We start from the raw sequence: 14,484 nt of genomic DNA on the forward strand, positions 1-14,484 counted from the left end.
TTCCTACCGTCCTCCTGTTTATTCTACACGACCACAACTGGACAGTCCTTCTTAAACACCAGTTATTCTGTCATTCTCCAGCTCTTTAATTCTCAATTGGGTAACAATTTTGTTTCCCAGGGGACATTTGGCAGTCTGATGACATTTTTGGCTGTCTTAATTTGAGATGGGGGAGATGCTCCTAACATCTAGTAGATAGCTACAGGGATGCTGCTGACTATCCTACAATGCACAGGCCAGAACCTCCCCTCCTTCCCATTACAAAGAATTATCTGGCCAAAAATGTCAATTGTGCTGAGGTTGAGGAAGCCTGTACCCTAACTCATAAACCCCCAGTGGTGCTCCAATAAAAAGAGAACTAAAGATAAACTCTTCATCTGAGCATCCAAAACTCTCTGTAATTTGGTCCCACCACATAGATCAAATATTTCATCCTTTAGTCTCCATCAGGGCTTCTGCTGTCCCTCAAGCCACACTTCATCACATGATTAAGTTAATAACTCCTCATTATCAGGACAAAATGTAAATATCAAGCATATCTTTTAGCTTTTCTCCCTTCTGTCTAACCAGACCATTTCCCAGCTTCAGTAAAAGAATTGGATCTTGCTTTTCTATAAAAGTTTACACAACTGCATTGTGACCTGCCACTCACAAATACATCACTTAGCATGTATGTCAGTTCAGGTATCAGGCAGCAGGAATGTTTTTTAATAACCCCAGCAACATACTCAGGGGATAGCCACGGTCATATAATCTGTCTCTAATTATTTTCAAGAAACAGAAGAGACAGAAAAAAGAAATAGGAGGTACTTCTTTTTTATTTTAGCATTCAGAAGCAGCTAGCCAGGAACTGGAGATAACAGAGCAGCCTTTGAGAGCCAATGAATTAATAGGTAAGGAGAGCTTGCCCATGGTTGTCAGCATGACTTAGAAAGATCAGCTTTCTCTCTGGCTGCTCAGAATTTTAAGAATCAAAGGTAATCTTGTTAGAGCCTGTTTCTCAAAGCAGTGAAAAGATATCTTTGGAAAGAAATAGTTTTGTGATCAGCTACATTTGTGAAGCACAAATAAATTTGAGAAAGAATCCTATATTATTTTGAAATAAAGCTGTTCGATCAAATATTTCCTAAATGTATTTGACTATGGTAACTTTGAGTTTTGGGTTTTGGTTTGGTTTGGTTTCAGTTTCCATGAGCTTTCCACAGACTTAGTGCTCTTTAAAACATACTTTAGGAGACCTCATGTTAGACAATGACAAGGCTGGTGAGTCATGAGAAGTGGTCCCTTGCCACTACACCATAAATTGGCCCAACTTCCCATAATGGGAATGAGCAGCACCACTTTAACCTGCTTTTCATCTGGTAAGTGGGAAAAGCTTTTAGTGGAAGCCTGTTGTAATCCACCCTATAAGATTTCCTTCAGGTACAAGAGCATTCCTCAGAGCATGACTTAACACTGCAGTTACTTTGCCCCAGAAAGATCCAAAATGCCATTTAAAATGGAACTAGATACCTTAGTAATGGCATACCACTGAGGCACCAGCTAGGAGGTTCAGAAACACTCTGAAACATACATAGCCCTGTAAGAGCTTGAGTCTTAGTTTTCTCATGAATATATATACTCAGGACTTACCATTCCTAAGGAAGTTACAGGAAAATTGTTGGAGATTTTGCAAAAAGGAATGTGTCAGCAAACTTATAGTGATCTACTTTCCATTTATGTAAAGCATGCAAAAAGAGAAAGTAATAACTTATATATTCCTATCCATAATTAGCAAGTGTGAACATCCTGTCCTGTTTGCCTCAGTTCTATTTTTTCTTAAAGCATCATAGACCCAGTTAAACTTCCCCTTTGACTGCATATGGTTTCTATAATTAATATTTAGCATTGTTGTCTATGTGTTGTGTTGGCAGTTATCAGACTTTGGTAAATCTTTCATTTTAAAAAATTATGTATCTCTGTAATGCTCCAAACAATATCAAATACCATTTCATGTCTTGAACCAGAGCAGAGTTGGCATTCATTATTAGAACTGAGCAAGAAGTGTTGCATTTCAAACTTCTGATCCCATTTTGTGATGACTAAGCAAAACTTGTGTCATTTTCCCACATGAGCAAACTGTGTGTCTCGTCCATCATGCTCCTCTCAGTTAAGACAAAAGTCTGTGTTTTTAATATTATTTATGTATTTATTTTTTGTGACAGGGTCTCACTCTCATGCAGGCTGGAATGCAGTGGTGTGATTATGGCTCATTGCAGCCTCGACCTCCCTGGGCTCAGGTGATCCTCCCATCTTGGCCACTGGAGTCAGTGGGACTATAGGCACACACCACTATGCCCAGCTAAATTTTCTTGTACTTTTGTAGAGCCGGGGTTTCTCCATGTTGCCCAGGCTAGTCTCAAACTCCTGGGCTGGAGATCTGCCTGCCTCAGCCTTCTGAAGTGCTAAGATTACAGGCGTGAGCCACCATACCCAGCTGCTGTTTATATTATATATGCAAGTAGAGAAATCAAATCTAATAAAAATACATGAACCTCAGTTCACTTTTGGACAGCAGAAAAAGCAAAGCGTGGTAAGCAGAATTCTACAATGGCACTCCACTTCCTACACCTTGGTGTACATGCTCTGCATAGTCCCCTTTGAAGTAAACAGGACCTGTGAACATGATGGGATAATCACTTCTATGATTACATTATGTTATATGATTCCATTTCCCTCTTGGCTTTGAAGAAGTGAGCTGCCATGTCATGAGAACACCAGGTGGCTTGGACCTGAAGATACACCCTAAGGAGCTGAGGATGTCACCCTGCTGACAGCCAGCAAGAAATGGGTACCTCAGTCGTGCAACTGCAAGGAATTGAAACCTGCCAACAACCTCTGTGAGCTTGGAAGAGGACCTGAGCTTGTGATGAGAACACATCCCCGGCTTGAAGTCAGATCTACATACTGATTTTAGCATTGTGAGCTACTGAGCTGAGAACCCACTTCAGCTGTTTCTGTATTTCTGAACTACAGAACTGAGATGACAAAAGGGTAGTGTTTTAAGTTGCTAAGTTTGTGGTCATTTGTTTACAGCAATTGTAAACTAATGCAGAAGTATAAGTTTGTTTTCTTAAAGAAGAAAACAAAGGGAGAAGGAGGTAAGTGTTGAAGGATCAAAACTCTGACAAAAGGCTGGTTGCAGAACATGACAGGTTGTTGTGCAGGAAACTATCATTCAAGTTTATTTTAAAATAGAGTAGCTTTTGAAGACTTTCATTTTTGGTATTGTAAACATAAGTCATTTAATATTATCCAACTGTAACGGATAATACCTTTTGCAAAAAGAAACTGTAAAACTTTTATTTTGCTCAGAAGTGATGGTGCAGCCACAGAGATGGAGAATCCTCAATCTAACAAAAAAAAGAAAGATGAAAATAAAGGAACACAGATTATCTGGAGTGGATACAGCTGAGCATGGATTCTAAGCATGATAAATGCATGAAAAGTCTTTCAAATAACCTGGACTATGACTAGTACTTACTGTTTCTCAAAGGAGAAATATAGTATCAAACATGAAAATTACAAGTCTGTTTTTAGAATTTGTCACCTCTCTGTGTTTAGTGAGGGGATGTTGAGAGTATCTAAAGTTTAAAACCAGCTATATTCCAAAGGAATATAGCTGAAACCATTCACTGAAATGGTTTTTATGCTTAAAAAAAATCAAAAGAAACATATTTTAGAATATGTGAAAATTATATGAAATTCAAATTTCAGTGTCCATAAAGCTTTATTGTAACACAGTCACACTCATTAGTTTTCGTGTTGCAAGAAAATGGCTGAGAAGCTGTGACACACATATGGCCTGCAAAGCCTAAAATATTTCCCCTCTGGCCCTTTACAGAAAGTTTGTCAACCCTGCAATGTAGGAAGAAGGGAAGGACGAACATATTTCATGTATTCTTATAGTACAATTTAACTTTATGCATTGGCAAGGAATCTTCTTATTTTCAAACCAGTCTTTTACCTTCAACACCTCTAAAATGTGTTTAAACCAGTTAGAAACATAGTACCAAATTGTAGGGAAAGAAGTGAAGTAGTCACAAGGAAATGGTGGTAGAATGCAGGAAGACTGGAAATTCTGTTAATAACTTACTTAAAATTTTAAAAATAAGTAAATACCAACTGATCATCATCTGCATAACCTTATGCAATTTTGTCTGATTAAGCTTTTCAGTTTCTTAATATTATAGAAGGATCCTATGATCAATTCTCCTTAAGGAGTATTAATTTTGCCTTTGTGAAGTATTGGTAGGCCTCTTTTTAGATGGCAGAAAGGACCATGATGTTTATTTTGTTCCCCATGTTGCCTTACCTTCCAGCAAATTCCAACTTACAGTCTGAATGGAGTCTGTATAGACGTCTAGTGTTAAACAGCATTTCTCAGCTTAACCCTAATTCTATTTATATTCTTTCTCTAACTGGTTTCCAGTCAACTTTTTCTTAATATAATTTTGAATTGCTCAGTTGTATGTGGGTGCATGTATATGTTTTTACCTATAAAAAGTCTCAAAGTCTTTTTGAAAGTAGACAGAGTTTATACATTATAAACAACTCTTAGGCAGTTATGCTCGTTCTAATGTTAGAACTATCAGAATGATAGGCATGTCAGCGTTCCCTTGTTCTTACTTTACTCTTTTATGGCTGCTTAGGACACACTCACTTTTTCTCAAGCTTATATTCTGACTAAAGACAAATTATGTTCTGAGACCACAATAGATTTCTTCTTAGGGAAGCCTATGAATTTGATCTCAAAACACTCAAACATTTATTTTAGCTCTAGGGAATATAATATGTACATCGTTAGATCAGAGATACATTCATAGTAATTCAAAATAATGGAGAAATATACATTTTCTATGTGACATGAAAGTAGTTACCCATGCTATAAAATGCAGAGATGTTAAAATATTCATCTATTTTTTAGACAAAAAAAGATTAAAACTCCTGTTCCTAGAAGTACAAAATGATACAAACTAGATAAGTCAGAAAGAGATCTAAAAAATTCTAAAGCCATTCCTAGTCCTCTGGAAAGCATTATGTAATTCAGCATTTAAAAGATGAGATATTCAAATAAATCTCTTTTTACCAATACCTTTGAGTCTTAGATTAACAATGAACCAGGACACTGATTTTTCACTAATGTAATTAGAAATACAGAATCAAGGTTTCTAATGATATTACATGAATTCCTTGATTTTGCAAGTCTTTAATATCATAGAAGATAGGTGGGGAGGGCTAGTTAAAAAAATAAAAAAGAGGAAGAGGTCACATTTGCCACAAAATGAAATAGTAGAAAAAGGCATTCTTTCCCTCCCAACATATTTTGTTGAGAATGCCACTGATTTTTAAAGACAAGTAGATTTTATTATGTCCTTTCAGTTCTCAGTTGATGTTTTCCAGCAATAAACAAATTATTGGTTAATTTTTTCCAGACATTTATAATTGACAAACCAAATTTTCTCAAATTGTTCTATTATTTTGTTTTGAAATCTAATAAGGCCCAGAGTGCCCTACAGAAGTGTTTGCTCAATGGATGCCCCAATTTTATGAAAGATTCATTACAAAAACCTCAAGCAGAGTAAGACTACTCACATAATTTTTGAAATATAGTATACATGAAATGCTAACATCAACTCTGACAGGTCCTGAATTTTTTCCCCATTAGCTTATTATATAATTCTGATAAATGGTATTCCAAAATCAAAAGTCACCCATGACTGACAGATTTTTGGTTTTAATTTTTTCCAAATATTTTTTACTTTAGAATTTTTATGTGAATTCCAAAGTACAAAGAAACTAATGTATTTTATGCTACTGGAAAGGTCATGAAAACTTGGTTTATCCTTAAATGAAATTACCAGAAGCTATATTCTGGGAAATATTTAATGATTGCTACAACTCTGTGTTAGTAAAATGGAAACAACCATGAGGGCTTATGAAGAAACACAAACCAGTACACAGCGAATGTCAGGGATCCTCTACACTTTATGATGACATGTAAGACTCAAAGAGACACAAGTGGGCACAATCAACATTCTCTTACTGTCTACAATTTTTGCAAAGTTTTTCAGCTGCATCCAGGGTGACATTCTTACAGAAACTGAGTTTTACACATTCCAAACAAATATGACAATAATTAGCCATTGAACAACCGCTAAATAGGAAAAAGAGGATGAAAAAGTTATTAGAATCAGTCATTAAATATACTTTTTACAAATAGTTTCTTTAATTTTACCCTCAAACTTACCTTAGCCCTGACATATCACAAACCCTCTCCTCCCCTACCAGAGCGAAAATACAAATTGAACTTACTAAATACACGTTTTGAGGACATTTGATAAAATGTCCTGACTGCAAAAATCAGGCATAAAAGGAAAACACTGGGGAAAAGTCAAGCAGAAAAAGATAGAGGCAAAGATCCAAAGATATCTGAGTTTCATTTTGAGATTAGAGAAATATTCCAGAGAATTATTATAGTGTCATAATTGTGATGTGTATTTAATAACGAGGTGAAAATAATCATTATCTTAACCTCTGGCACCAGAATTACTCATGGGAGGGAACCATCTGTTTTGGATAATACTGTGACATGTTAATTGTGCTCACAAATGAACTAGAAGAGCCTGAATTAACATTAACCAGGCAGGAGGAAACAGCAGCCCAGGAAACAAGGGAGGATGGTGGGGAGAGGGAGACAGGAGAACTAAGTCCACTCCAGAATTTGTTAAAATCACGGACATGGAATTTTGATCCTCTTAAGCAAATGTTTACCTTTATTTCGAGTCAAAAAGGCCTCTTCTGGGATAAGGGATCTCTGTATAACCTAAATCACTAGTTCTCAAAGGATATTTCCTGGGCCAGCAGCATCATCACCACCTGGGAAATTGTTAGAAACTTTGAAGTCTCACCCTCAACCCACTGAATCAGAAACTTGGGTGGGGCTCACTAATCTATATTTTAACAAGTCCATCAGGTGATTCTGATGCAGATAAAACTTGAGAATCACTGACCTCAAACAATGGTTTGCAGCTGTCAAAGTAAGTTAAAATGGAGGCCAGGCCTGAAGAATCCCTGAGCAGACAAAGCCAGTTAGGCCTCATAAGTGATCTCAACCTTCCTTGATTTGTAAATATAAGCAAAACCTAACTTGAGCTGTTTCTTGTAAACACCTGTAATAAACAGAAATGAGGCCAGGCACAGTGGCTCACACCTGTCATCCCAGCACTTTGGGAGGCCAAGGCGGGTGGATCACCTGAGCTCAGGAATTTGAGACCAGCCTGGCCAACATAGTGAAACCTATCTCTATAAAAAATCAGCCGGGCGTGGTGGCATGTATATGTAGTCTCAGCCACCTGGGAGGCTGAGGTGGGAGAATAGTTTGAACCAAGGTTGCAGTAAGCGGAGATTGCACTGCTGCACTCCAGCCTGTGCAACGGAGCTAGACCCTGTTGAGGCGGGGGGTGGTGGCTGGGGAGGGGGAGGGAGGGAGAGAAATGACACTTCAGGCTAACCAATAAGAAGCTGCCAACTAACTTTTAGCTATAGTACTAGAAATTTCCCAGCAGGTTAGATTTGCATTTCTCTAACGATCAGTGATATTCAGCTTTTTTTCATATGCTTGTTGGCCACATATGTGTCTTCTTTTGAGAAGTGTCTGTTCATGTCCTTTGCCCACTTTTTAATGTGGTTCTTTTTCTCTTATAAATTTGGTAAGTTCCTTATAGATGCGAGATATTAGACTTTTGTCAGATGTATAGTTTGCAAATATTTTCTCTCATTCTGTAGGTTGTTTATTCTGCTGTTAGTTTCTTTTGCTGTGCAGAAGCTCTTAAGTTTAATTAGATCTGATTTGTCAATTTTTGCTTTTGTTGTGGTTGCTCTTGGTGTCTTTGTCATGAAATCTTTGCCCAATCCTAGGTCTAGGATAGTTTTCCTAGGTTGTCTTCCTGGGTTTCTATAGTTTTGGGTTTTACATTTAGGTCTTTAATCCATCTTGAGTTGATTTTTGTATAGCGTGTAAGGAAGAGGTCCAGCTTCAGTCTTCTGCATATGGCTAGCCAGTTAGCCCAGCAACATTTATTGAATAGGGAGTCTTTTCCCCATTGCTTGTTTTTGTCAGTTTTGTCAAAGATATTAGATGTGTGGCCTTATTTCTGGGATCCCTATTGTGTTCCATTGATCTATGTGCCTGTCTTTGTACCAGTACCATGATGTTTTGGTCACTGTAGCCTTGTAGTATAGTTTGAAGTCGGGTAACACCACACACTAAAACAACCAGATCTCTGAGAACTCACTCAGTATCAAGAAGAAAGCACTAAACTATTGCGGTATCTGCCTCCATGACCCAAATGCCACCCACCAGGTCCCACCTCCATCATTGGGGATTACAATTCAACATGAGATTTAGGCATAGACAAATATCTAAACTATGTCAACAGTCTTGTGATATGATGATTTAAAAAATACTCATGTCAGAGAATCATCCTCAAAGGTCCCACCAACCTTAACAAATTATATGTCTAAGCAACAAATTGTTTAAAATAAGTGTATGGGTAGAAAGTTTAAAAATCTCATTAAGCAACATTTTTAATTTGCCACTGGTTGGATTTCCTAAAAATAATAATTCTGAATAAACAAAATGCATATTCAGTACCATATTTGTGCCCTCCAAAAGCATGAGCATCTAAAACTCTTCTGTTAAGCTAGTTACCAAAAATTATGGAACTGTAGGAAGACAGGTGAGAATGGAGAACAGGAAGAAGGAGAAGATAGAAATGAGGGGAGAGAAGTAGGTTTGTACCGAACATATTTCCACTTCCCAGACCTGTTACATAAAGGAGACAGTCATGCATCACAAGTGGTAATAATGGAAATATAAAAGAGTCCCATAACAGATATGGCTGTGCCAATATCAAAGGCAAAGGAACTTTCATGGTTAAATCCTATGTATGATGACCTTTGCCTACCCACGCAAGATGATAGAGCCAGAGAGCCTATGTGGCCCGTACACACTATCAAAGATAGCCTGGGTTAGATTTTGAAAATTTCACATAGCATACTATGGAGGGTACTTCATAAAGCTAACAAGAGCATGGAAAACTTCCAAGGACTTTCCCTAAGAGAATTACTCAGGTGTCAGTAATAGAGAGAACACATGTATCTAATAAGTCTATGCCTCTCAATGTTAAAAAGAAATTATACATACATAAAACACTTCTTTCCCATCTTTAAAATGGACATTTTCTTTCATTTCTGTTAATAACAGAAAAATTTCATGGTACTATCTATAAGTACTGAAATTCTAGTATCTCATTGGGTTCCAGTGAGTCATTAGACTGGTACAATCTAAGAAATAAATCTTCCCTGCAATAATTATGAAAATACAAAATACTTGGTAGCAGAAAGTGAAACCCTAGTGGTCCAGACCAAGATCATGGTTGGGACTAGCTGGCCACAGATGAAGCCTCAGACCAGAAACACGGTGGCGCAAATGAATCCAGATACATTCTTCTACAACTTTTATAATAGACTCATCCATTCTCATTGGAATACCATCTGGCTGTGCTATGAAGTGAAAATGAAAACAAAGGACACCTTAAGGCCCCTTTTGGTTGCAAGGACCTTTCAAGGCGAGATCTGTTCCAAGCCTCAACACCACCCAGAGATGAGATTCCTTCATTGGTTCCTCAACTGGAAGCTGCATAGCGACCAGGAGTACAAAGTCACCTGGTTTGTATCCTGGAGCCCCTGCCCAGTGTGTGCAAGGAATGTGGCCGAGTTCTTGGCTGAGGTCACCCTGACCATCTTCGTGGCCTGCCTCTACTGCTTCTGGGACCCTCATTACTGTGAGGAGCTTCGCAGGCTGTGTCAGAAAAGAGACAGTCCGCATGCCACCATGAAGAGCATGAATTATGGCGAATTTCAACACTGTTGGGACAAGTTCATGTACAACCAAAGATTGTAGAAGCCTTGGAATAAGCTGCCTAAACATTATACATTACTGCACATCATGCTGGGGGAGGTTCTCAGACACTTGATGGATCCAGGCTTATTCACTTACAACTTTACCAATGACCCTTAGGTCCTTGGACAGCACCAGACCCACCTGCGTTACGAGGTGGAGCACCTGCACAATGGCACCTGGGTCCTGCTGGACCTGTACCGGGGCATCATACTCAACAAGGCTTCAAATAATCCTGGTTTCCTTGAAGGCCGCCATGCAGAGCTGTGCCTCCTGGACCCGATTTCCTTTTGGAAGCTGCACCCAGCCCAGTGCTACAGGGTCACCTGCTTTATCTTCTGGAGCCCCTGCTTCAGCTGTGCCCAGGAGGTTGCTAAATTCCATCAAGAAAACCCACACATAAGCCTTTGCATCTTCTCTGCCTGCATCTATGATTATCAATGAGGACATAAAAAGGGCCTGCACAGGCTGGACAAAGCTGGGGCCCCAATTTCCATGGTGAAATACAATGAGTTTAAGCACTGCTGGGACACCTTTGTGGATTACCAGGGACATCCCTTCCAGCCCTGGGAGGGACTAGAAGAGCCCAGTTAAACCCTGAGTGGAAGGCTTCAGGCCATTCTTCAGAATTAGGGAAACAGATTGTTTTGTTTCATAATTGTTCCTGTTCATTTCTGGCCTGAACAATAGTATAAAAAGCTTGTGATGGCACCACAGGATGGAGACACTGATTTCTATTGAGCATTTTTATGAACACAAGAATGATGTCCCAGGTTTTCTTCCAAGGAAACCAATTCCATCATGTGAGGAAGGCCATTAGGAAAGGCTATATATATCTGTAATACATTTCTCTCAAATTATTCAACCACCACTGGAAGTTCCCATCACTTTTAGAATAGAACATTCTTTTCTTCATAATAGAGTAAATCCTGCTAAACTAGGCCAGCCAGGCTCAGGAGGTACCATTGCTCTGCAAGTTTTAGTAAAACAAGGAGATACCAGCATCTCCAAGTACCTGTCATGTATTTACCGACATGACCACCTCTCTATAAATTAAATTCCTGAAGTACAGGCTTGGGTACAATAAACAGTGCAATGTAACTGGTTTTGAATTCACATTCCAGTCAATTAAATGTTTTATTTAAGACATGGAAGTAAAATATAAATGGAAAATACTGAGGAGGCATAAATCATGTAATCCTATAAAAGAGTGCCAGGAGAGCCAACAAAAAAATGGGGATGTTGCCATAGTTACCATGAAATATAGCCTAGACACCCAGGGTCAGTAAGAGATTGAAAAATGTGGTAAAATAAGCTCTGAAGGCTGGGGTCATTCTCTTCTATGTACTTAATTAGTATGATCTTGGTCCTTGGACCCAAGCCAGTATGGAAAAAAACAATTCTCGTTCTGCTGGTTGGAAATAATCCATACTTAGGAAGTTTTCTCTTTGCAGCCTCTGCTGCACTTCAGCGTAGAGACACAGCCTCCTTCTAAAATGAAGATAATTTCCTAATTAGAGAATGAACCTGACCTATCTGTCACTGATGGAAGCCCACTGCCATTGGTATCCCAGGGAGAACTATGGTTCTAGCTTAATAACAATACTTGATTAGCCCTACATCACCCAAGGGAGCTACTGTTACCCCAGCAGATGAAATCGGTAGTACAAATCTAACAGTAGTTTTATCATTTGCACCAGTACATCCTATATCACTTTTTTCTTCATTGTATTTCAGTCATATTTAAAAGTGAAATTCAAATATTTGTAGTAGGCTGATTAAAGGGATTACAACCACAACTTTTATCCAGATACTTCCAGATGCAAGACAAAAACAAAGGCAGAAAGAGAGAGAAACAGGCAAACTTCGAACTGTAACAGGGTTTAAACACCGGTAAGAAGTTAGGCCTAAATTAAAACAGGACTTCAAGGCTACAATGAAGTAAAAAGATTATATCTCCCTTTCTATTTGTTTTGACAGTTTTTCTCATATAAAAGTTTACTGGACTCTGTCAAGTTTACTGTGTCTACCAACTGCTACATAAATTATGAAGGAGGTAATGAGTAGAACTCTAATTAGAAAGAGGGATGATATTGGTGAGTAGAAAACAAAGGCAGAAACTTGTCAATTTGATAAATCTAATATAAGATCATGGGCCCAGTGATCTGTAAGTACAGAGGCATATATCTGTAGCAAACATACCTGTAGTAAATAAGCAGAAATTACATGGGTAGTTCGAATTCATACCTATTCATTATGGCCCTACTTCTTCCATTCAGATCCATTTCTGCACCCTCTGTCTAATATGTATGTAGTACCCCAGCAAGAAACCAGAACAATTGTTATATTTTTTTTCTAGAACATCAGTGGGTTACACATTACAATTCTGCCCTAGAGAAGATGAATTCCACAAAGAGGTTTGTCTGTGACTCTCCCAAATTGGTAAATGGTCTATGGCCATACTACCATGAACACACCTGATTTCATCCAAATTGGTAAATGATTGTCTTATATATTATCTTTAAGAAGAGATTTTTCAGGTTTAAGAATGTATGTATCACTATAACACATTTTGAAATGCATATATTTTGTACACATTCAGTTCTATCTTAAAATGTACTCACTTTATCAAGAAAACACAGGAGAATCAAGTGAAAAACTTTCCATAAAATGATATACTTGAACAGATATCTACAAAATATTTCAAAGACCAAGCATCAGTATCATCATATCTATAGACTGTTTGCAAATCTATGAAACAAGATGTATTTCATTAACAAAAGGAGCAAAAAACTTACATATATACACACACATGAATTACAGAAGAAATTAAAAATGCAAAATGCCATTAAGAATACTAAAATATTTTGATGTCAATTATCATCAGCAAAACCATAAAATAAGACACCCCCTATATAATGGTGGCTACATATTTAAGGGAACACTGGATTTTTCTCTGGTGTAACAAGACAGTCACTTTTATATGCTACTATTAGAAGAACGAACTAGTTCAGCCTTTCTGAGAAGAATTTAGCAATATTTATTGCAACCATTAGGAATGGTAATTTCATAACTTTTGAACTAGTAATTCTATTTCTAGGGCTTTGCACCAATGAAACAATGCAAGATACAAATACCTATATGCAAGGACAGTTATTACCTGCTATTTTTACTAATTAGAATTGGAAGAATCTATATGTTCAACAACAGGCTAATATATAAATCAGTTATTTTATATTCATATAATGGAATATTATGCAAGCATCAATATATTTTTGAAAAAATGATGGATAACAAGAAGAACATGGCATAAGTTTAGATGTAAAAGACACAGAGATGAAATTGTACTTACAGAATGATCCATATTTAACTATTGTATTGTAATGGTGACATATCTTTTTATCTGGTTTCATTACAATAAAATATTTATTTTTTACAATAAGTTTAAAATGTTTTATTTGAAACATTATGAAGATCCTAAATTAATAGTCAGCACACCTTTTCTTACAGGTAGCAAATATTTAAGTCTTTGCAGGGTTTAATTTATATTTAATCATAGGTCAAGGGGCACAATCAAAAATATTATATAGGTTCTTATGTAATTATTTAAAATATAACCATTTTAAATTGTAAAAAGCAGGCAGCTTGCTACCATTTGCCAACCCATGTCTTACATGAATTAACTCGGAAAGGTCTGAGGTAGTTTTCTGACTCAAAATGTCCTATTTGGTAGGTAGGAATAATCATACCTGTTCTAAGCACTTCAAAGGACTGTGGGGATAACTTGCTACATAGGGAAGCTACTGGCAACTGTAAACTGTTAAAAAAAAAAAATACCACAGCGTGGGACAATTTGCTCTCATCTGGAGTTCCTTTTCCTTTTTCTTACCCATCTATATCGTTCTGGTCCTTCAAGACTATCTGAAGTTAAATTGTTTTCCAGGAATGATACCCTGTCTCAAAAAAAAATTACGTGGCCGGGTGCATTGGCTTATGCCTGTAATCCCAGCATTTTGGGAGGCTGAGGCAGGTGGATCACCTGAGGTCAGAAGTTTGAGACCAGCCTGACCAATATGGTGAAACTTCATCTCTACTAAAAATACAAAAATTAGCCAGGTGTGGTGGCATGCACCTGTAGTCCCAGCTACAGCCAGGAGGCTGAGATAGGAGAATATCTTGAACCCTGGAGGCAGAGGTTGCAGTGAGCCAAGATGGCACCATTGCACTCCAGCCAGGTCGACAGAGCAAGACTCTGTCTCAAAAAAGAGAAAAAAAGGTTACAAAGCTTCAATCAGTAACCAGTGATGTGTATGTGACCCTTCACACTGCACACATTCAAAACTGAGACCTTTTCTCTGTTCTTTATTTCATTATTTCTGTCTTTAAAAAAAACATTCAGGTGGCTTTGGCAAAGAAGATGCCTTAAGCAATCAACTACCTAGTGATGTGCAAAATGTGCTAGGTGTTATGGGTATGTGAAG

At 37.7% G+C, this 14,484-nt stretch overlaps 1 protein-coding gene across 1 annotated transcript; it reads left to right on the forward strand.

The window, feature by feature from the left end:
* The first annotated feature begins 8,438 nt into the window (after positions 1-8,438).
* On the forward strand, positions 8,439-10,642 carry LOC108284095 (DNA dC->dU-editing enzyme APOBEC-3G-like). The gene has a single exon (XM_037728578.1). The coding sequence runs from the start codon at positions 9,476-9,478 to the stop codon at positions 10,004-10,006; it is 531 nt and encodes a 176-aa protein (XP_037584506.1). The 5' UTR covers positions 8,439-9,475; the 3' UTR covers positions 10,007-10,642.
* The last annotated feature ends 3,842 nt before the right edge of the window (positions 10,643-14,484 follow it).

Source organism: Cebus imitator, unplaced genomic scaffold, assembly GCF_001604975.1.
Source record: "Cebus imitator isolate Cc_AM_T3 unplaced genomic scaffold, Cebus_imitator-1.0 Scaffold269, whole genome shotgun sequence".
Lineage (NCBI taxonomy): Eukaryota > Metazoa > Chordata > Mammalia > Primates > Cebidae > Cebus > Cebus imitator.